A 23705-nucleotide genomic window follows, 5' to 3' on the forward strand; every position below is an offset into this window, starting at 1 on the left:
CATGGTGGTGCGTGCCTGTAATCCCAGCTACTCAGGAGGCTGAGGCAGGAGAATTTCCTGAACCCAGGAGGCGGAGGTTGCGGTGAGCCGAGATCGCACCATTGCACCGCAGCCTGGGTAACAAGAGTGAAACTCCGTCTCAAAAAAAAAAAAAAAAACCAAAACAAAACACCCATAGGGTGGATCCTGGATATCCAGATCTGCTGATGATGGGAAGGAAAACCCCCTCCAGCATTGGTACTTGGGTAGGATGCAGGAGACCCAGTTCTGTGCTCCCTCTTTCCCTCAAAGCAATGTCCCATGGCTGGCATCCCCAGAACCTGGACTGGTCCTTACCAGCCAGTTAACTGGACCTCAGAAGGGTTTTGAGCAGCTAAGGGATGTCATCCAGCAGGAACCATGGAAATAAACTCTTGCAGCAGAATGACGATGGTTTAGATGCAGATGATGCCTGTGAGAGAGATGATGAGTGCCTGCCTGGAGCAGTGGCCAAGGATGGATAGGAGCGGTATTAAGGGGTGAAATCAGTAGGACATGATTGTTTGATGTGGGCTGAAATCTTAATGCCCTCATTTAGACGGTGACGCTGGCCTCAAATCTTGCCACTTTCATCACCAACCTGTGCTCTAGCTGGTCCCCAAATGTTCTCGTGCTGTTGAGGTTCCATGCCTTTCACTGTGCTGTGCTGGTCTCTGCCTGGTAGACTATTCCCTCACTCCAGATATCTGGGGTCTCTTTGTCTCTCTCCCACTAGAGAATGAGCCCCTTGAGGGCGGGCACTGAATCTCTTTTCTATGACTCCCAGCACCTGGCACAGAGCCTGGGGCGCCACATGTATTGGCTGAACCAACGAATCAATAAAAAAAAAGATGTGAGATGATGGGGAAGGAGGCGAAGAGAAAAGGGATGAAGACAGCGTGTGCGCCGTCAGACCTTATTGTAATCACTCCTTTCTCTGATGTTACTCATTAATCCTCATCAGAGCCAGGGAGGAGAGTGATAGAATAGCATCTGCCTTTGCTGGCTGCTGGAATTCGAACCAAAGAACGCAGGAACAGTTCAGAGGATATTCTAATTTCCTGTTCCAACAGTTTCAGTAAGACTTGTGTTAATAGAGGCTGTGTCTTCCACAATTGATGGGGGGCGTGGAGCCTCCATCAGTGTTGGTGGTGACATTGATGGGGGGCGTGGAGTGGAGGCTCTGAAAGCCAAGAGAGGTAACAAGATAAGGTGGACAGAGCCCTGGACGACCTGTCTGTGTCCCGTGCTCCAGTCCTGGATGTGCAGGTAGCCCGTGAGCCGGACCTTTCTGACAGGCTCCTGCAGATTAACATTCTAAAATCTCTCCCTTTGCTTTGACTTTTTTCTGTTCTCCCTTGCTACTTCCACACTTACTGATCCCCCAGGTCCTCAGGAGACTAAGATGTACGCCAGAGCAGAAGATAGGGCATGCGTGAATTTCAGTGTCTTTGTGTCTTGCGGTGAAATACAAAATCTTGGATCTTAAGTCCTGTTTGTCCTGGGCGGCTATATTTTAGTGGATTTTTCTCCCGTAAATAATGTTACTTTAAGAAAAGACTTGTTTTCTCTATCCAAATATTTGTTAAGACGGGGTGAGGAGAGCATAGGTTTCAGAGTTGGGAAGGTGCTGTGGCTTCGCAGAGTGACCTTGGCAAGCTCCTTTGAAATTTGTCCCCAAATTTCCCTGGCTCTGTCTACATAACTGCAGACTAGAAAATCCACTACCCTACAGTCTGCCGACAGCACCTGTGCCGTGCAAGGACCTCGTACATTCCTCTCATACTTCTTTTATGACAGTTCCTATAATTAAGGTACCGTTGTGCTCGTCTTACAGGTGGAGCAGCAGAAAAGCTTGCCTCCGGTTGTATAGCTAGCAAGTACCTTAGGGTACAGGACCCCAGCCATCCCTTCCTCCATTCAGCCAAGTCACTAGGGTGGGGTCACAGACTTTATCTTTTGTGCTTTGGTGGTGATCTGGAAAATACTCAGTTCTGGCCATCCCCTACACCAACTTCTGTTTCTTCCTCTTTAAAAAAAAAGAGGACTGGGCTTGGAATAGCTAGAGTTCCTGGGGCCTCAGGGGAACCAGAAAGCTGGGCTTGGGAGTCTGCAGACTGCATCTAATATGCAAGAAGCTCTCCCCCAAAACTGGGCTTTTGGCAAGGAAACGGATGCACAGGCCAAAGAAGATGTCAGTCAGCTCACGTGCTCTGGGCTGGAAGGGTAGTAAGGCAGCCGCTTAGACTGGCTACCTCGCGCTGATCACAAGCTCCTATGGGCAATTATATATGTCTTTGATTAATAAAAAATGGGGCAATGAATGAATAGTTAATCAATGGAGTCTGGCAGGAAGGGATCCTTGGGAGTGAAAAGACACTCCTCCAGGGGATGGTTTCTGAAAAGCCCTCAGTCCTGGTTCTTGGCTCCCTGATTCTGCTGTTGGGATATTTTGGCAGCTGTGGGAGTGTGAAACTGGGAGAAAGGGTTGAGCTGGTGAGCAAATAGGAAAAATATGTTTCCTGCACACCCAGCGGTCAAGGCAAGATGCATGAAACAGACAGAGTGTGTGTGTCTGTATGCCCGCATGTGATCTGTGTGTCCTCTGGGTGCCGTAAGTGTGTGACATTTTCCCTGGGTAGGCCTGAGTGAATGAGAGCATTCAACTAACTTGGTTAGGGGAGGCAGAAGCAACGGGGCGGGGCGGCTGAAAGGCAGCGAGATGGGGGAAAGACGCCGCTGGGGCCATAGGGGGTTCTAGAGGGAGAAGAAATTCCAAGAGGGAGAGGTAAAAAGGACGCGGGAGGCTGCGAGGAAGGGAAAGGAGAAGGAAGTGATGGAGCCTGGCAGGCTTGCCCCAGCCCTTTCCGGGAGGGCAGGCGGGGGCGGGAGGCCGGCAGGGGACTGGGAGGGGCCGCGAGAGGCGCGAAAGCGAATCTTGGCCAGCCCGGCAATCAATCGCGCGGAGGGGAAGGGTGCGGAGAGCCCAGCGCGCCCCAGGCGGGTAGGGCGAGGGGTCACCTTTTCTGGGGCCAAGGCCCGTCGGGCTCGTCTGCGTGGCGGGCCGGCCGCAGGCTGGAGCAGGGTGCGGAGGCTGGCGGGGAGCCGCCCCGGAGGCTTTCCTGGTGGAAGCTGATGCGAGGAAGGAAGGGCGGCGGGGGCCAGGCTTGGGAGTCCTAGGCCAGGGTCCTGGGGGTTGGAGTCTTTCTGGCAGTAGCCTGGCCTGCGTTGTGACTACACAGCCCTGTGACCTTGGGCAAGTTCCTGAAATCCGCGGGAGCTTTTGTTGCTTTGTCAATAAACTGAAGATAACAACACCAACTTGGCAGCAGGAGTTTGTGTGTTCGGCATAAAGCCTCCCTGCCCCTGCACCTGGATGAGTTGCTGTCATTATTTCAGCGGACGGTATTCAGAACTCGAGCACAGGAGCTCCGCTTCTCCATCTGCTGCTGGGGGAGCTACTGGGTAAGTCGTTTATCTCACCTGTGACTCCAGGTGGCCATGAAGACCTGCCTCTCTACTTGCCACGTGGTTACTCAGATGCAGTGCCTGAAATGATGTATTGGAGTGGTTTTCCCCCACATTTGCTGCCAGTGGCCATGATCACCCTGCCTCTTACTGCACCCCACAAATAACTCTAGTCCTTTACCTTTCCCGCAAGCCTCCTCTTCCAGCAGCCTCTGTCTTTATTTCACAGGACCCAGAGAATCACCCGCTGATGGTTTTGGCCCAGGCCTGCAGCAGAACCAGAGAGCTACGGGAAGGGAAGGCCTTGGCTTGCCAGCGGAATTTTCCAAGTGCTCAAACGCCAGGCTTACAGGGCCTGTGATAGATCCAGGAGGATAAAGTGGGATTTGAGGATCCACTCCGCCTCTGGCCATGGCGGGCCTGGGCCTGCCCCTGCACTTGGCCACCCTGCTGACGGGGCTGCTGGAATGCCTGTGCTTTGCAGGCGTCCTCTTTGGCTGGCCTTCACTCGTGTTTGTCTTCAAGAAAGAGCATTACTTTGAAAAGCTGTGTGAACCAGATGCTGGGCTGATTGGCAATGCCACAGAGCAGGCTGGTAAGGGCAGAGCGAACTTTTCTAAGGAAGTTAGGTCTGGCTCCCAGGTGGTGGCAAGGGGTAGGTAGGATTTGGCTCCCTGTTCACCCATCCAGCCTTTCTATGGTGAGGGGAAGGGTCAGTAGCCCTCATCCCACTGGGTCTGGGAAGTGCCTGGGAGGGAGGCACCAGCTCCTGAGGGGTCATTAGGGGCAGTCACATTTCAGCTCAACTTAAGGGACAACTTTGCCACCGGCAAGCTGTCCGAGGTGGGCGGAACCCGGGCTGTGTGCTTATTTGGCGGGAAGGCTGGAATGCATGGGAGACCTTTTTTTTCCCCTCCAGATTGCAAAGTCCAGGATGAGAGGTTCTCACTCATCTTCACCATCGCGTCCTTCATGAACAACTTCATGACGTTCCCCAGCGGCTATGTCTTTGACCGGTTCAAGACCACCGTGGCACGCCTCATAGCCATGTAAGTCCCAAAGGCCCAGCCCAGGCAAACGTGGGCAAGTGGGACCCCTCAGGCAGCAGCCGCGCTTGGAGTGAAATCCAGGTCAGACAGCTCGGCCACCCTGCCAGGCCCCACACCCGAAGCTCACTCCCAGCAGCTGTTAGGAGCAGCCCCAGGCAGCGGGACTCTCTGGACTCAGCCACTTCCCACAGCCTCGCTTCCGTTTCCTCACCTCTTTCCCTGCTCTGTAAGAATGTGGCTTCCCTATCACGTGCTGAATTGAGCCAAGGCCAGGCTGACTTCCTGTAAGGGCTGGCTTGGAGCCAGGGTTACAAAATTAGCAAAACTTAAAATTACTCCTCTCTTCCTTCAGCCCGAGGATCCCTGTCCTCATCCCTAGCACAGCCTCACATCCACGTTGCTCAGGCTTCATCCTCATTCTCCTCGCTCCCTGCACCTCCACCATCACTCCCCAGGGGCTTAGCTAACAGGAAGTTTCCTCGGTATTGCCACTGGTGGAATTTCAGGTCCCTTCTGACTGGAGGGGAGACGAGACAGTGGGGTTTCCTGTGCAGATGAGTCAGGAGGTTTGGGGTGTGATCTCACGCACACAGCGTGTGCTTGCACCCTAATCTCGTGCTCTGTGGCCAGGCTCAGTGATAATCAGCGGCCTGCTGGGGGCTGATACAGTTCAGAGCAGGTGTTTCCAGGGAGGCACGTGTGAGATCAGTTGTCAGAAAGAGGGACAGAGGGCTGGCTGGGTTTCCCTTTTTGGAAATAGCCAGAGAGTAAAGCCAGTCCCTTACATTTTAAACCTTTGGGTGCAGAATGACTGTATCTCAGTCCTTGTTGGTCTTTGGCTCCCTGCCCCCCTCTCTTTCCTCCCCTTCTTTGCCCCCTTCCTCTTCTCCAGCCTTAGAACATGGCTTTTATTACTGCATGCCTTACAAGACCCCCAAATGCTAAGGGATCCTTATAGCTTTGAGACTGTAGTCCTGAAATCACAGCACTCTGAGCTAGATCAGTCCTTTCTTTCTTTCTTTCTTTCTTTCTTTCTTTTTTTTGAAGACAGAGTCTTGCTCTGTCGCTCAGGCTGGAATGCAGTGGTGTGATCTCGGCTCATTGCAACCTCTGCTTCCTGGGTTCAAGCGATTCTTCTGCCTCAGCCTCCCCAGTAGCTGGGATTATGCGCACACCACCATGCCCGGCTAATTTTTGTATTTTTACTGGAGATGGGGTTTTACCATGTTGACTAGGCTGGTCTTGAACTCCTGACCTCATGATCTGACCAATTCAGCCTCCCAAAGTTCTGGGATTACAGGCATGAGCCACTGCGTCTGGCCCAATTATTTCTTTTTATAGAAAAGGCTATAGGGGAGGGACAGTGGGAGGTGGGGAGTTGGGAGAGATAGCATGGGGAGAAATGCCAGATATAGGTGAAGGGGAGGAAAGCAGCAAATCACGCTGCCATGTGTGTACCTATGCAACAATCTTGCATGTTCTTCACATGTACCCCAAAACCTAAAATGCAATAAAAATAAAAAAGAAAAGGCTTCTGAGGCCCAGAGAAGGACAGCGCCTTGCCCAAGGTCTCACAATGAGGATGAGCTGGAACTCAAGATGTTGATTTGCAGACTAGGCACTAACCGCTTTCTCCAGGGGATCAGGCTGTTAGGGCTTCTAGGTGGGAGGACTTTGGCTTTGCCCACTCTGTCTTGGCTAAATCCCAAGCCAATCACATCGTCAGCTCATTGGCCAAGACTCCTCATGCTAGCCTTGGGCCTCAGAATGAGCAAAATGCACTGTCCGTGAGGTCAGGACCACATCTCAATCTCATCGCAGCTTCTCACAGCTGGTTCTGAGCCCGGGGCTCAGAGACATCAGTGCCGGGGCATCCCAGGCTGAGGGTGTGGTCAAGTCCTATACCTGTGGGTTGGGTGACAGATTGTGTTTTATCTCCCAGGTTTCTCCCTCCTTGACAACATTCTACTTTTCCTGTTGTGTGTTTCAGATTTTTCTACACCACTGCCACACTCATCATAGCCTTCACCTCTGCAGGTGAGTGCTGTGAGGCGGGGTGGGCGGGAAGGAAGCTCAGGGCACCTGGTGGCTGGGGCAGGTGCAGAGGGCCATAGGCAACACATATAGACCACATGGTGATTCAGAGATCCACAGCTTGAAAGAATCCTGGAAGGATATTGAACTGTTGCTGCTCTGTGAAAACAGTTTAGTCTATGGAGAAAATGTGAAAAGGAAGGACAATGGAGAGGGGTTACTTTAGAGAGTACAATTTATTCAAAACTTCACATCTGGCCAGGCACAGTGGCTCACTCCTGTAATCCCAGCACTTTGGGAGGCTGAGGTAGGTGGATCATCTGAGGTCAGGAGTTTGAGACCAGCCTGGCCAACATGGTGAAATCCCTTCTCTACTAAAAAAATACAAAAAATAGCCGGACGGTGGCACACATCTATAATCCCAGTTACTCTGGAGGCTGAGGCAGGAAAATTGCTTGAACCCAGGAGGCAGAGGTTGCGGTGAGCCAAGATCACGCCCCTGTACTGCCACCTGGGTGACAAAGTGAGATTCTGTCTCAAAAAAAAGAAAAAAACCTAAACAGCAAGAACAACAAACCTTTCCATCCTTCTTGTATGTATTAAAATATTCTCTTTCTCTTTTTAATGAAATGATTATATGAATGACCATTTTGAAAATATCCTTAGCAGGGTAAAAGCTGACAACCTTGTTGGACTCAAAATCTTTGTTTTTAAATTTTACCAGTCTATAAGTCTGGGATTCCAATCTGGTTTATTCTCCACTGCCCTTCCACCCATTACACAGAGGAGAAACTGAGACCACAGAGGGACCCCTTGCAAAGACACGCCCACAGCCACAGAGAAAGTGAGAGGGAGGTGGGTGTGGTGTGCAGGCCTCCTGACCCCTGACTCTGCTTTCTCTCACTGCCTTGGTTATGCTGGCCCCGGGATGCCTCCGAATGTTCCTCCCTAGTGTCACACCCACAGCTCAATTTTGGGTTTAGGAAAGAAGGGTACATTAGTGTGTATAAGCTACGCTAAATCCCAACAGCGTCACGGGGCTGTCTGCACTCATGCTGGGCAAACACGGAGGCTGCACGTCTTTGTCCACACAGATCTCCTGAGATGGCCGGGCACCCCAAACCAATTATTTCAAACCACTCTCCTTATCAAACCAGCGTCCTCTCCTCTAAAAGCCTGTAAATGATTTTCAAGCGCCCAAATGTGGAGGTGGTGGCTGGGTAATGTGTGTCACTCTCTTGCAAATCGCCTGAGCAGCAATCCTGCTCTTCCTCCATAACACAGGGCTTTTTGGTTTTGGAAAAAGCACTGAGGCCACAAGAACTCTATTGTGAAAGGAGAGTCTCCCGCCTTTAGCAATAGGAGAGATGTACATTTCATAAAGACAGAAATTGAATGGTAAATGGTGTGAATACTCTAAAATTAGCTCTTGGCAGTGCTTCTTAAGGGACAGCACAGTACTTAAGAGGATGTTAGGGACGCACACACTACACAGCTACACTGATAAACATCAAATCACCTGGCAGAACAGCGATTCCCTTTTTATTTCTCTTTCAGTCCTTCTGATTTCATGAAAGAATGTCTTGATGTGTGGCTGGTGTGAATTTTAACACTGAGGAGACGAGCGGGTCTCAGGCTTTGAACGTGCTAAGGGCAACTGTGTCCAGCTGCAGTTGAATAGCATTGTTTTCCTTTCATTGTATTTATTTTTACAGTTACTTTCTATTCATGACAAGCAATGCCCGTGTTTTCATCTACAGTAGTGATAGAAAGTGTCCTTTAAAAAGAGATTTCTTTTGGATAAAAGTGAGTCAACTTAAAACATTTTTAGCAAATAATAGGACAGGCATGGTTTAGGGCCAAAATAGTGGCGGGCAGAAGTCTGGTTTGGGGAGGACTCATTTGTCAAGGGTTCCCTTACCCCAGCTCTTGAGCTTTCCTGCTGTCACTTACTGGACCTGTTATAACCATTTGTTTGCATGTCAGTCTACCTAAGGGCAAGGAGTATCTTTTATTCGTCTTGCGTTTCCAGTGCCAAGCACAATGCCCGGCACCAAGAAAGTGTTGATTTTAGTGAACAAAGAAAAGACCATCATCCTTTTCCTACACAGTTCTCATAGCACCTGAAGCAGGAAGAGGAGGGACTGTTGTTCCCATTTAACAGATAAGATGACTGAGGCTCAGGGCCAATGCCATGAATGAGGGGCTGGGCTTGAGGGTTGAGCTAGGTGCCTAAGTCCAGGGTTGTCTTCTCCTGGAGTGTCAAGAATGAAAAGGAGAGGCAGTTTGTGGTTTCCTGAGGGAAAAGAGGTGGCTTAGAGCTCTGACTCTGTAGGCTTCCTGGCCTGCCACAGACTGAGCACCAACTTTGGTGGGGAAGAAGGTGGCTCAGGACCCACAGAGATACCTGGGGAAGCCTAGGCCAGTATCCTAAAAACCCTTGAAGGATACCTGAAGGCTGGCTAGAACTGGGGCCTGGACACCAGGATTGTTGGGAATTTGGAGCAGGTGGGAGCAGAGTTTGGGGCTCCATGTTTGGGTTGCCCTGTGGCACCACCCTACCTCTGATTTTGATGGTTCAGGCTCAGCTGTGCTGCTCTTCCTGGCCATGCCACTGCTGTCCGTTGGGGGAATCCTGTTTCTCATCACCAACCTGCAGGTGGGAACCTACCCTAATCCCGGGCACTTGGCAGGGTGGAGGGAAGGTGGAGGGAAGGAGAGACCCTTTTCTACAATTGGCTGCCTCAGATGGGGCTGGCCCAAGCTGAGGTGGGGTCTGTAGGGGTGGAGGGCGGGTTAGGGTATAAGCAAGCCCTGCCACGTGCTCAGGAAGTGCCTGCTTCATGAATAAATATGTGATTCAGGATGATCCTACCATCCCCAGATTGGGAACCTATTTGGCCAACACCGTTCGACCATCATCACTCTCTACAATGGAGCATTTGACTCTTCCTCGGCAGTCTTCCTTATTATTAAGGTAAATACAGCAATAGCCAACATCCATCGAGCCCTTGTATATGCCAGACGCTTGTCTTGTGAACCTTGCATTATTTCTGTCCATCAACTCAGTGAGGTAGGTACTGTGTTACCTACCCCCATTTTACAGACAAAGCATTTGAGTCTCAGAGGTTAAGAAGCTTGTTGAAGTTTCTGCAGCTAATAACCATGATACTTGAACTTGAACCCAGGCTTGTTGCTTCTAGAGCCAGAGCCTGTAACCACTAAGCCCCTTCTTCAACCTTGCCCAAGCGTTTGTGGCAGTGGTCATGATGTGCTTGGGCCGGTGTTGGGCAGAGGCTGGGAGCCCTTTAGAGGGGGGTGTTTGCTGCTGTGAGCTTCTAGTTTGGAAAAGAAGGTAGCAAGTGGCTAGTAGGCACAGCAGGGGCACACACAGAGGCTTGTCCAGCTGTGTCTGATGTTGGGATATCAGGGGATAAATGGTTGCCAAGGCTATTAGAGGTCAATCAACAACCATTCTGCCTTATTCATTGCGGGCAGTTTTATCTGGGCAGTGACCTGCTTAGCCCAGGGGATGAATCCTGATTGATCAAAGCCAACCGTGGCAATCCCTTTACCCCTTGCTAATGATGGATGGAGGTGGGCTTATGATCAGGTCCTTTTTAATCAGATAAAGGGGGCATATATAGTAGAAGACTCCAGGGGACATTTCTTCCCTGATGGAAGGTGAAAGCAGAGTAAAAACAAAGCCTTCCTCCTTGAATTTTGCGGTGGGAGGATGTGATAGCTGGAGCTATGGCAACCATGCTTCGATTATGAGGCAACAAGCTGGAGAACAATTACCTTGTTCTGCAGATGGCTGAGTGAAAGGAATGGAAGAGTCTGAATCTCAAGCCACCCAACCTGGGACTTTTATCAGGGCTTAGTGTTGGGCCAGAGGCAGTCGGCACTGCCTGTGGGTTATGGGGGCAGAGAAGACGATCTCTGGCAGTCCCCACCCAGACGTGGGTCTAGCTGAGTCCCATAAACACCTTGGCTTGGAGGGTCATGCAGAGACTGAGCTGCTGGCGCACTCAAGCCTTCCCACTTCAGGCATGAGAGCCACTTTCCAGGCTCTCCCTCCCTCCCCTGGGTGTTCCTCCCTTTCTCTCCTCTCTCTTTTTTTTTTGAGACAGAGTCTCACTCTGTTGCCAGGCTGGAGTGCAGTGGTGCAACCTCCGCCTCCCAGGTTCAAGCGATTTCTCATGCTTTAGCCTCCCAAGTAGCTGGGACTACAGACATGTGCCACCATGCCCGGCTAATTTTTTATATTTTTAGTAGAGATGGGGTTTCACCATGTTGGCCAGGATGCTCTCGATCTCTTGACCTTGCAATCTGCCTGACTCAGCCTCCCAAAGGGCTGGGATTACAGGTGTGAGTCACTGTGCCCAGCCTTTTTTTTTTTTTTTTTTTTTGAGATGGACTCTCATTCTGGAGTGCATTGGTGCAATGTTGGCTCACTGCAACCTCCACCTCCCGGTTCAAGCAATTCTCCTGCCTCAGCCTCCCGAGTACCTGGGACTATAGGTGTGCCACCACACGCTTGGCTAATTTTTGTATTTTTAGCAGAGATGGGGTTTCTCCATGTTGACCAGGCTGATCTTAAACTTTTGACCTCAAGTAATCTGCCTTCCTTGGCCTCCCAAAGTGCTGAAATTACAGGCATGAGCCACCATGCCCAGCTTCTCACCTCTCTCTCTAGAGTTGGAAGGGGAGAGGAAGCAGGAGCGGGAATTCTTAGTTTAATCTGATTTTGCTGCTGCTTACTCTGACAATTCACTGAGCAACTCACTGCACCTCTCTGGACCTCAGTGTCACTCTCTGTAAAATGGGAGGAGGCTGCGCGAGGTCAGTGGTTTTCAAACGGAGTGTTGAGGAACTTAGGGCTTCTCTTTGATGCCATGGCGGTCACCAAGGAGAATGCAGACGGAGGGGACTGGCAAGCTTTCTGTTAGTGTGTTTTCTAAGTTGAATTTTTGTGTAGAATTTTCTTTGAACAAAAGGCCTTTGCTGTTACTGTGGGAATAGGCACTGGGCTAGAAGATCTCTGGGGAGCCACACGAGGCGGCTTCACAGGCCGTAGGGATGGGTTATACGAGGACTCCTCCACTGCCAGGTGTGTCTTGGGGTGGGGGCATGTGTGTACCAGGTGTCCCTAATCAGCTTCCAGGACGGTAGGCGACAGCTTGTACTAGGACTCCTTGGAAAGCAGAGCTCCAGCTCCTGCCTCTGACATCTTATGCTGATGATTTTGTGTGTGATAAAATATACATAACATAAAATTTACCATCTTAACCTTTTGTATTTTGTTTTTTTCGAGACAGAGTCTCACTCTGTTGCCCAAGCCGGAGTGCAGTGGCACGATCTTGGCTCCCTGCCACCTCCTCCTCCCGGGTTCAAGTGATTCTCCTGCCTCAACCACCCAAGTAGCTGGGATTATAGGTGCGTGCCACTATGCCCAGCTAACGTTTGTATTTTTAGTAGAGATGAGGTTTCACTGTGTTGACCAGGCTGATCTGGAACTCCTGGCCTCAAGTGATCCACCTGCCTCAGCCTCCCAAAGTGCTGGAACCACAGGCATGAGCCACCACGCCCTGCCTTACCCACAGTTAGGTGTGCAGTTCACTGGCCTTAAGTACATGCATGTTGCTGTACAATCATCGCCACCATGCATCTCCAGAACGCTTTTTTATCTTCTAAAATTGGATCTGTACCATTCAACACTAACTTCCCATTTTTCCTTCCGTCCCCTTCCCTGCCCCTCCAGCCTCTGGCAAGCATCATTCTAATTTTTTTCTCTATGAATCTGACTACACTGGTAGCTCCTATGAGTAGCATCATACAGAATGTGTCCTTTTATTTCTCTTAGCATAATGTTTCTTTTTTTTTTTTTTGAAACAGGGTCTTGATCCATTGCTCAAGCTGAGTGCAGTGGCCTGGTCATGGATCACTGCAGCTTTAAACTCCTGGGCTCAAGCTGTCCTCTCCCCTCAGCCTCCTGAGTAGCTGGGATCACAGGCAGGCACCCCACGCTCAGCTAATTTATTTATTTTTAGTAGAGATGGGGTCTTGCTATTTCCCAGGCTGATCTCAAGCTTCTGGACTCAAGCAGTTCTCCTGTCTCGGTCTTCTAAAGTGCTCGAATTACAGGCACGAGCCACTTTGCTTGGCCCCACCTGGTGTTCTTAAGGTTCATCCATGTAGCACGTGTCAGAATTTCTTTCCCATTTTTTTTTTTTTTTAGACAAAGTCAGGCTTCATTGCCCAGACTGGGGTGCAATGGCCCGGTCATGGCTCACTGTAGCCTCAAACTTCTGGGTTCAAGCAATCCTCCCTCCTCAGCCTCCTGAGTAACTGGGACTACAGGTGTGTGCCACCACACCCAGCTAATTTAAAGAAAAAAATCTGTAGAGGAGTGAGGGTCTCTGTATGCTGTCCAGGCTGGTCTTGAACTGGACTCAACTGATCCTCCTCCCTCCCAAAGTGCCGGGATGATAGGTGTAAGCATGCTGTCCTCCTTCCTCTTTTTAAGGCTGAATAATATTCCATTGTGTGTAGAGATCACATTATGTTGAGCTGTTCATATGCTGACGGACCCTTAGGTTGCTTCCATCCTTTGGCTGTTGCGAATAGTACTGCCGCGTACATGAGTGTGACACTGACTTTTTCCTCCTCCTTCTGCAGCTTCTTTATGAAAAGGGCATCAGCCTCAGGGCCTCCTTCATCTTCCTCTCTGTCTGCAGTACCTGGCATGTAGCACGAACTTTCCTCCTGATGCCCCGGGGCCACATCCCCTACCCACTGCCCCCCAACTACAGCTATGGGTAAGGACTCTCTGATGACTGTGGGCCAGGGCCCCTCATTGGCCCTAGGGTGGGATGGACAGGGCAAAGCAAACCTGTCACAGGAGAGGAGGAAGATGGGAGCAGCGTATCTGTTAGCTATTGCTGCATAACAAATGATCTCAAAACACAGCAGCCTAAAACGTTAAGCATTTGTTATTTTTCACAAGTCTGTGGGCAGCTGGCTAGTTCTACTGATCAGGGCCAGATGTAGATGATTTTGACGGGGGCTCATTCACGCATCTGATCATTCGGAGGGCGACTTGGGGGCTGGATACGCTAGGATGGCCTCACTCACGTGGGTTTGGAGTAACAGGGATGCCTGGGTCACATAGCTGTCATCCTCCAGCAAGCCAGCGTGGGCTCATTCACACAGTGATTTCAGAGTTCTGAAAGAGCGAAGAAATGCACAAGTGTTCTTGAGGTTTAGGCTTGGAATTGGCACAACCACTTCTGCTGCATTCTTTTGGCTGAAGCAGTTCACAAGGCTGGCCCAGATTCAGGGCATGGGGAAACAGAGCTGCAAAGTCTCATTCAAAAGGGGGAAATACAGAGGAGGCGAAGAAATGTGATCATTTTTGCAGTCAGTTGCCGCAAGGAGTAGGGGGAGGGTATTCCTTTGCTGCTCACTTACTGTTTGTCAGTCCCCATGTGCTCTCTGATTCCATCCTCACAATACTCCTCTCAGATAGCCTTATCTCTATTTTCTAAATGAGAAAAATGAGGTTCAGACGGGTTAAGTCTGAGCTACCTTTCTGCTGCTAGGAGGAGGCAGAGCGGGATTTGAACCTGGGCCTGCCCCGCTCTTTTCATGCTTCCTGTGCTTCCCAAATTTGCTGCCTATTAGAATCACTAGATTCACATAGAGAGCTTAGAAAAGGAAGCCTGGCTCTCACCTCCAGACATCTGATTTAACTGGTCTGGTCTGCAGCCTGGGCATCAGGGTGGCTAAAAGGTGATTCTGAAGTGCAGTGAAATGTGGGATTCCCCATACTGTTCCCTCCAGTCGGAGTCTCAGGTTCAGCTCACAGTCCTTGGCCCTGCCGGTGGGGCTTCTGTTTCCATAGCCTGTGCTCTGGGAATGGCACCACGAAGGAAGAGAAGGAAACAGCTGAGCAAGAAAACAGGGAGCTACAGTCAAAGGAGTTCCTTTCAGCCAAGGAAGGTGAGCCCTGCTGGCTAACCCATCGCTCCTCCAGACCCGAGCCTCTCCTTGTGCCTTTCCTGGCTCCTCATTTCCAGAATTCCCTCAGGGACCGGGAATCAGGAAACGTAGGGCAGAGACGGAACCTTAGGCGTCTTCCCAACACCCTCACTTAATGGAGGGTCCAGAGAGGGGCAGGGCTTTTGTCTCTTTTCTGTCCGTCTTTTCTCTCTTTCATGTCCCCATCACATTCCCATCCCCTGAAGGCTGCCTTCCACAGGTTGCCTTCCCTACCTCCCACTCCTCGGTTCTGCCCTCTTCTGTGATGCCATTGTACTAAGTCTGGTGCAATGTCCCCATTTCTCCAGGTCTCTTGGGTCTGCCCTCTCTTATTGTCCCAACTCCATCACTGCCTCCTTTCCTTTCTCTCTGTTCTGCATCTTTGGTTACACAAACCGCAGCTGTTTACAGTGGAAATAAGAATGGGGTGGGAGAGGAGATGGGAGGCATGGGTCAAAGGACATGGGGAGCAGAGGAGCAGGATGAAAAGGTCTAGAGATGAAAAGGTCTAATGCACAGCGTAGAGACTGTAGGTAATCAAATTGCGTTGTGTTTGGGACTTTGCTAAACAGGAGATTTTAACTGCTCTTGCCACAAAACAGGTAGAAATGTAAGACGATTTGCTTCACTATAGTAGCCGTCTTTGTAGCTATATGTATCCTGTGACATCATATTGAATATCTTAAATATACACAATAAAATTGATTTTTTTTGTTTTTATTTTTACCATCTGACAACTGGATCCAAAATATTTATTTATTTATTTGAGGCGGAGTCTTGCTCTGTCTCTCAGGCTGGAGTGCTGTGGCATGATCTCGGGTCACTGCAACCTCCACCTCCCGGGTTCAAGCAATTCTGTGCCTCAGCCTCCCTAGTAGCTGGGATTACAGGTGCCCAACCACCCCTGGCTAATTTTTTTTGTATTTTTAGTAGACACCGGGTTTCACCATCTTTGCCAGGCTGGTCTTGAACTCCTGACCTTGTGATCTACCTCCCGAGGCCTCCCAAAGTGCTGGGATTACAGGCATGAGCCACCATACCCAGCCTTATTTATTTATTTTAAAGAAAGAAGAATAGGGTTCTGGGAAGCTTCCAAAGTCAGGGGAGGAAATTGAACTTGCCAGGTCTAAGACCTATTTTAGATTAGGTTCATCCTAATCTAAACTCACGGCCAGTCTGCCTTGTTAGGAGGAACTGTCTCATGGGTTAACCTTGACAGAAGAACAGGACACTGAATTCATCGTCCCATTTGGACCATGAAGATTACGGTAGAGGAAGATTTCCTAGGGAAACTCAGGATACTAGTACCAAAAGAAAGGGAGGCGCCGAGGAGCAGGTTAGAACAGGAGTGCCCACACTCATCCTCCTCTCCCCTCTGACTTTCTCCTCTCCTTGTCGTTTCTTTCACCTTTCTGGCTGAGAAAGATCAGGAAGGTATTACTGCAAGAAGTGTCATTGACCAGGCTGTGAGAGACAGATCAGATTTCAATAGACAGAGAAGAACATAGAGGGTCATCCAAGGTGGTAGGGCCAGCATGACAAAGCAGGGAGGTGGGGATGTGTGAGTCCCAGGCAGGCGCAGAGCACGCAGGGTGAGTTCCGGGAGCCAAGGGTAGAAGGTGAGCCTGGACCTGAAACGGTTCCACTGAGGCCTCCACACTCCCCATCCTGCCTGTCCACTTCCCTTGTAATTCACACCCAGATCCTCCTCTCCTCATTAGAAACCCCAGGAGCAGGGCAGCAGCAGGAAGCCCGCTCCTTCTGGAGCTACGCTTTCTCTCGGCGCTTTGCCTGGCACCTGGTGTGGCTGTCTATGATACAGTTGTGGCACTACCTCTTCATTGGCACTCTCAACTCCTTGCTGACCAACATGGCCCGGGAGGACAAGGAATTAGGTATGTGGCAGTAGCCCGTCTGCACATCCCAGCTGGAAACATAGAACCTCCCAGCAGGGCTGTGCACACCCGAAGAGGGCCTGATGGTGTGGGGAGGAGGGACGTGCAGGGCAAGGGCAGGGTGGCAGAGTCCCTGCCTGAAAGGGAGTTTTGGAAACTTCTCATCAACCAGCCTCTCTGCCCTCTGCAGTCAGCAGCTACACAAATGCCTTCGCCTTCACTCAGTTTGGAGTGCTGGTTGCCCCCTGGAATGGTATGCTCATGGACCGGCTTAAACAGAAGTACCAGAAGGAAGCAAGAAAGACAGGTGAGACGGGGATCAGGAAACCAGCAAGGGAGGTCTTCATTTGCCCCATGGCATCGTCTCTTTCTTTTTTTTTTTTTTTTTTGACCAGCGTCTTACTCTGTCGCCCAGGCTGGAGTGCAGTGGTGTGATCTCAGTTCCTTGCAGCCTCCGCCTCCGGGATTCAAGAGATTCTCCTGCCTCAGCCTCCTGAGTAGCTGGGATTACAGGCATGTGCCACCATCCCCAACTAATTTTTGTGTTTTTAGTAGAGATGGGGTTTCACCATGTTGGCCAGGTTGGTTTCAAACTCCTGACCTCAGGTGATCTGCCTGCCTCAGCCTCCCAAAGTGCTGGGATTACAGGTGTGAAGCACTGTGCTCGGCCTTCTCTTTTGTTCTTAACCCTGTCTAGTTGCACTCATTCATTCATTCATTCATTAAAACATTAGTCGCTGAGTGACAGTTATGTGTCAGCCATGGTGCTAAACACTGGGGATTCAGCAACAGACAAGACAGGTGTGTTATTTTTCTCAAGGTGTTCTCAGTCTAGAGGGTGGAGAAAGGCAGGTAGGCAGTTACAATCCATGAAGCAAACCCACAGGGGGCCATGGGGACACAAAGGTCACATAATCTGTTCTGGGTGAGGATGGGGTTGGTGTCAGGGATGGCTTCCTGGAGGAGGTGGCATCTAAGCCAAGACCTGAAGGATGAGTAAGATTGGGGGAGATGAAGAGGTGAGGCCTTGGAGAGTGGCCCGGGAGCACAGTGGGGTCAAAATAGTGCACGAGAGAGTGAAACATTGAGGAATCTAGGCAGGTGAGTCAGGCTGGCCGGGGCACAGAGCACTGGGGAATCTTAGGGGAGAGGCTGGAGAGAGATATATATATAAGAAGGGGTCAAGCTGTTTACCACATCAGAGAGTTTTGGCCTGATCCTTGGACATGGTTGGAGGAGTAGAGGGATTCTGAGGTATTTTAACCTGCTGGGTTAGGAGGTACAAAAGTAGACTAACATTTTGTCTCCTTATTTCATCTGTCCCTTCCCTGACCCCACGAACCTGCTTCTCCCACATCTGCTGGAGTTTTCAAAGCAAATCTCAGACATCATATCATTTTACCCATAAATGTATTTCTATACCCGTAAATGTATCTCTAACAAATAAGGCCTCTTTCACTTAAACATCACCATAAAAATTATTATCACACCTGAAAAAATAACAGTAATTTCTTAATGTCATCTACTATGTAGTCACTATTCAAGTTCCTCCAGTCGTTACAGATACATCTTTTTACAGTTGGTTTGTTCAAATTAGGATCCATGCCTGGTGCATGCAATGTAGTTGGTCGATGCGTCTTCTGTAGCTTTTAAAATCTAGAACAGTCCTTCCCCTACCTTTTCTTGTTTATTTGTTGAAGACACTGGCTGATTTTCCCTTATTTTGAATTTGGTGTTGTTTTAATGTGTCATTTAAAAGTATTCCTTTCCTTGGGTATTTTCTATAAACAGTGGGATTAAAGGCTTAGGGGAGACACAGTTTAAGTGTTTTTTTTTTTTTTTTTTTGGCACGAATAACTCAGAGTGGAGCTGTGCGTTTCTTCTGGTCTCCCATCAGCAGTCCCTGGTGTCTGTTGCCTTGTTACAATGTTAAGATTGATCAACTGGTTTAGACATTGCCAGTCTGGTCCATCCACTATAAAGTTTCCCATCAACCATATACTTTGTGATTTTAGCAGCCATTAATTATCAATGCCTAGGCCCATTATTTTATTAGGATTGCAAAAGGATGATTTTCTTTTCTTTTCTTTTCCTTTTTTTGGAGACGGAGCCTTACTGTGTTGCCCAGGCTGGAGTGCAGTGGTGCAATCTCAGCTCACTGCAACCTCCACCTCCCAGGTTCAAGTGATTCTCCTGCCTCAGCCTCCTGAGTAGCTCAAATTACAGGCACCCACAACCATGCCTGGCTAACTTTTGTATTTTTAGTAGAGATGGGGTTTCGCCATGTTGTCCAGGCTGGTCTTGAACTCCTGACCTCAGGTGATCCACCTGCCTAGGCCTCCCACAGTGCTGGGATTACAGGTATGAGACACCACGCCTGGCCAAAGGATGATTTTCTATTATCTTCTTCTTTTCATTGCTAGAATTCTTCTAGAAAGAAAAACGTTCCTTACTATTTTGTTACTTAGAAATAAATGCTTGGTTTACAGGTTTATTTACCAGTTCAAAATAATGAGTTGGTGTCCTAGTGAGCTCCAGGGATGGCTACTGTTTCTTTTATAAAGTTTTATGTTTAAATATATTTGACGTGTTTCAATCTGTTCTGTCATTGTTCTTCTTGATGCTCAAATTATCTCACCTTTGACCATTGAAAACTTTACCAACCCAGAATTTGTGTCTTTTAGATGAAATCACATTATTTTTAGACAGTGAACTTACTTTCTAGAACAATGAAATGTTCAGGTCCATTTCACTAGGTATGTTTCCTGCCCTAGACCTGAAATAGTCATTTTTTTCCCAACTAGCCCTGGGTTTCTTCAGTTGGAAATGGTATTTTAGAGACTGCAGTCTGGATGCTGGGGTTTCTTTTTGCTCCTGGGCTGTCATTGCTTTTGGGCTTTGGACAGCATTAGCATGTATATAATTTTTTATAAGAAAAATACCATAAATACTTACTACTGATATTTTTATTCAAATTTTTATTTCCTTGATTTTATATTTGTAGCCCTTTCTCTTCCTCTGATAATCTTGGTTCCTAACAATACTATATACATATGCATATACAAATGTACATACACATATGTGGTATTTTAAATATAATTACTGGTTTTATCAATATTGATGTTACTTGATAACAGTGCAATTGCTCAATACTCTTGCTACTTCTTTCTTTCCTTCCTTCTGTCCTTCCTCCTTCCTTTCTCATCCTTAGGATATATCCCATGAGAGATGTACAAGCAAATTCCCATATTTTCTTTTTTATTTTTCGGGATGAGGTTTTACTCTGTTGCCCAGGCTAGAGTACAGTGGTATGACCACGGCTCACTGCAGCCTCAACCTCCTGGGCTCAAGTGATCCTCCCCCTTCAGCCTCCCAATTACTATGGACTACAGGCATGCACCACCATGTCTGGTTAATTTAAAACAAATTTTTTTTTGTAGAGGAAGGGTCTGTGTTGCCCAGGCTGGTGTCTAACTCCTGGACTCAAGCAATCCTCTTACACTGGCCTCTGAAAGTGTTGGGATTGTAGATGTGAGCCACCACATGGGGCCAAATTACTGTATTTTAAGGGTCACCCACGTGGTATAGAGTTATGTTTGTTGGTTTCATTTTCTCCTGTTTCTGATGTTTTGCTTGTTTTCTTCTTACTATTATTTAATTTTATTTGTAATGTTCAGACATTTCCATTTTCCCAAAGCTAAAACTGTGAAACAAGATATATTCAAAAAAGTTTAGTTTCCCTCTCTGTTTCTTGTATCCCTTTTCCTCTTCTTTAGGTAACCATTTTAATTTTTTAAAATATAAACATTGTGTGGGTGTATATACATGTATTAGCCTGTCTTCATGCTGCTGATAAAGACATATCTGAGACTGGGAAGAAAAAGACGTTTACTGGGGAGGCCTCAGAATCATGGTGGGAGGTGAAAGGCACTTCTTACATGGTGGTGGCAAGAGAAAATGAGGAAGCAGCAAAAGCAGAAACCCCTGATAAGCCCATCAGCTCTCATGAGACTTATTCACTCTCATGAGAATAGCATGGGAAAGACTGGCCCCCATGATTCAGTTACCTCCCCCTGGGTCCCTCCCACAACATGTGGGAATTCTGGGAGATAGAACTCAAGGTGAGATTTCAATGAGGACACAGCCAAACCATATCAATACATTTCCCTCTCTTTTAGATAAAAGGCAGTATACGGTACACACTATTCTGCAGGGGTGTTTTGGGTGTAACTGTATCCTGAGGGTGCTCTGTAGCTGGGACCTCTCCTCATGCCTTTTAACCACTGCCTGGGTCTCTGTTATGTGGCTGCAGCGTAGTTGCTGCAGCATTCCCATATTGACGGCTATTTGGATTGTTTCCAGTCTTTTGCTATTACCAGTAGCGTCACAAGGAGGATCTGGCTGCAGGTTCAGGTTGGGGAGGGGCAGATGTGGAGCCTATCATTGCAATAATCCATGACTGAGTTAATGGTGGTTTAAAGCTAGGATGAGTCAGTGGGGTTGGAGAGGAGTGGACACATCTGAATGATATGTAGGTGAATGATCAGCTTTATTGATGTATTTGAGGTGGGCCATGTAGAGAAAGGATTCAAGGATGACTCCCAGGTTTCTGCTGGAACAGCTGGATGGATAGTGGCTCCTCCCCTTTTTCCGATCATCCTTGGCCCTGCCCTGCCCTACCCTGCCCTGCCCTGCCCTGCCCTCTGCTGGGTTGGTCTCCAGACAGCCTCCTTTTCCTCCCTGTTGGCTCAGGTTCCTCCACTTCGGTGGTGGCCCTCTGCTCGACGGTGCCTTCACTGGCCCTGACGTCCCTGCTGTCCTTGGGCTTCGTCCTCTGTGCATCAGTCCCCGTCCTCCCCCTCCAGTACCTCACCTTCATCCTGCAAGTGATCAGCCGCTCCTTCCTCTACGGGAGCAACGCAGCCTTCCTCACCGTTGCGTAAGTGGCCTTGGGGTGGGCTCTGTAGAGGGCGACACACTGGGGTAAAGAGAAGCTGGAGGTAAAGAAATAGGGATGTGAGGCTGTGCCTGGAGGCGGTCAGGTGCAGCAGGCTGGGTTTGGGGGCAGGTGTGGAGGGGGTGAGACCAGAGGTGATGGGAAGCATAGAAGATTCATGCGCTTGAGGCTTTACATCTGTGGCGCCCTCTGCCTCTGTTCTCTACCAGGTGAACTCTTATTCATCCTCCAAGGCCTACTTCTGTTCCAGCTCTCCAGGGCAGAGATGGAAACACATTCCCTTCCTTGTGTCCTTAGTACTCTAGTCTTGCTTCCTTTGCTAGTGTAGTCTGGCATGTCATCCATTTACGTGTCTGTCTTTTCCTCCCTGGTGCATCCTGCATGAGGGTCCTCTCTGCCCAGGGCCCCGCATGTGCCTTCTCTGAGTTCTGTGGGTCGAACGTCTGAGTGAAGAGGACAAGGCCAAGCAGGCATGGGTGGAGGGCAGGTCTAGGACAAGGGAACTGGGGACAAGTGGCTGACAGAGCCCCCGGTGGCCAGGCGTCTGCTTGGAGGGAGGGTCCTTGAAGCTCACCGGAACCCCGCTGGTTTCTCTCCCCAGTTTCCCGTTGGAGCACTTTGGCAAGCTCTTCGGGCTGGTGATGGCCTTGTCGGCTGTGGTGTCTCTGCTCCAGTTCCCCATCTTCACCCTCATCAAAGGGCCCCTTCAGAATGACCCTTTATACGTGAGTTCTGGGGGATGGGCATCCCTGGCATGGGGCCTTGGCCTTAGACCCTTGCCCCCAGGACATCCAGGCTGAGGGACTCAGCAGGGGCCGCCCCAAACCTGGCTGTGATGGCCTGGATATGTAGCATGGCCCAGCTTCCCAGAGAGTCTGTGTTATTTAAATATTTGGGGCAAAAATATTTTTGTGTGTGGGGAAATAGACATTCTGGAGTAGGGTGGGAAATTCTCGCAAAAATTCAAAAACTTGAGATTTCAAAGGTGTTCCCTGCTTATGGTGAGTGCAGGCTTACCCTGGCCTCTCCCCTAGGTCCACACTGGGTTTACACAGTTGGCCCCAGGCACAGGAGCTCTGTGCTTTCACCTCTGTGTTCTTACACCTGGAGGGATGCTCTGGGGCCCTGCCCTAGGAGGTGGGCATGCCTCTCCTGTTCTTTGCAGAAACTGAGGCTCATGGAGGTTACATGACTTATGTGTTCAGAGGCACCAGCAAGGGAGCAAAAGTCTTTCAACATTGAATTCAGTGTTTTGACCACTGCACAGCTCTATTTGCCTCATTTTTTAAAGCAGCAAATTGTTGAATAAGAGTTTAAAATTCATCACTTGGAGAAAAGAAAGACTAAATGTTTTTTGTTTTTGTTTTGGAAGACAGGGTCTTTCTCCGTCACCCAGACTGGAGTGCAGTGCCACAATCTCGGCTCACTGCAGCCTCGATCTCCTGGGCTCAAGAGATCCTTTCATCTTAGCTTCCTGGGTAGCTGACACTACAGGCATGTGCCACCACTCCCAGCTAATTATTATTATTTTTTTTGATAGACACTGGGGTTTCGTTATGTTGCCCAGGCTGGCTTTGAATTCCTGGCCTCCAGTGATCGCCTCTGCCTTCCAAAGTGCTGTTATTACAGCCATGAGCCACTGTGTATGGCCAAAAGACTAAACTTGAAGTCTGAGGCGAATGACTTGATTGTGACATCAGGTGACCTAATAATCAGATCTGTATTCTAGCTGGTGCCTCTACCAGCTTCCCATGTGACCTTGAGCATGTCACTGAATGCTCGCTAGGCCTCAGATTCTCCACCTGTGAAATGGGCTTATTATCTCCCACCCCACCCCATAGTTCAGAATAAAAAGTAACTGAAAGTGCTTCCTCCAGGGCACCATAGTGTTTGAATGAAAAGTAGAATATAAACTCGGTAGAATTCTGGTCCCTTCATTGGCCTTGGAATGGACCAGTGCTTGCTTCACTGAGCAACAATTCTGTTGTTCAGAATTCCTGGATTTCACCTCACTCCTGTTCTCCCTGCAGGTAAACGTGATGCTCCTGCTTGCCATTCTTCTGACATTCGTCCACCCCTTTCTGGTATACCGGGAATGCCGTGCTTGGAAAGAAAGTCCCTCTGCAATTGCATAGTTCAGAAGCCCTGGCTTTTCAGCCCTGAGGATGGTTTTGTTCATCTTTCTCCACCTTTGAGGACCGTGTGTCCCGAAAGACTGCCTATCCCGGCAAAAAAAAAAAA

General features: G+C 49.1%; 1 protein-coding gene across 2 annotated transcripts; it reads left to right on the forward strand.

The window, feature by feature from the left end:
* The first annotated feature begins 2729 nt into the window (after positions 1-2729).
* On the forward strand, positions 2730-23705 carry SLC43A3 (solute carrier family 43 member 3). 2 transcript variants are annotated; one of them, XM_037728015.1, is made up of 14 exons: positions 2730-2806; positions 3418-3483; positions 3716-4081; positions 4406-4535; positions 6526-6572; positions 9152-9228; positions 9454-9546; positions 13251-13390; positions 14476-14573; positions 16334-16507; positions 16698-16814; positions 21260-21446; positions 22066-22189; positions 23495-23705. In XM_037728015.1, exons 3-14 carry the CDS (start codon positions 3898-3900, stop codon positions 23597-23599), a joined length of 1476 nt encoding a protein of 491 aa, XP_037583943.1. In that variant the 5' UTR covers positions 2730-2806; positions 3418-3483; positions 3716-3897; the 3' UTR covers positions 23600-23705. The 2 variants fall into 2 exon arrangements, with proteins under 2 accessions (XP_037583943.1, XP_017354457.1); XM_017498968.2 differs by lacking the exon at positions 2730-2806 and adding an exon at positions 2943-3022.

Source organism: Cebus imitator, unplaced genomic scaffold, assembly GCF_001604975.1.
Source record: "Cebus imitator isolate Cc_AM_T3 unplaced genomic scaffold, Cebus_imitator-1.0 Scaffold253, whole genome shotgun sequence".
Taxonomy (NCBI): Eukaryota; Metazoa; Chordata; class Mammalia; order Primates; family Cebidae; genus Cebus; species Cebus imitator.

Bases quoted from the DNA above. Each gene is read 5' to 3' on its own strand.
- SLC43A3 (XM_037728015.1), top strand. From the start codon at position 3,898: ATGGCGGGCCTGGGCCTGCCCCTGCACTTGGCCACCCTGCTGACGGGG. The intron at 4,536-6,525 runs GTAAGTCCCAAA...TGTGTGTTTCAG, and splicing joins GTGGCACGCCTCATAGCCAT to ATTTTTCTACACCACTGCCA. The intron at 9,547-13,250 runs GTAAATACAGCA...CTCCTTCTGCAG, and splicing joins CAGTCTTCCTTATTATTAAG to CTTCTTTATGAAAAGGGCAT.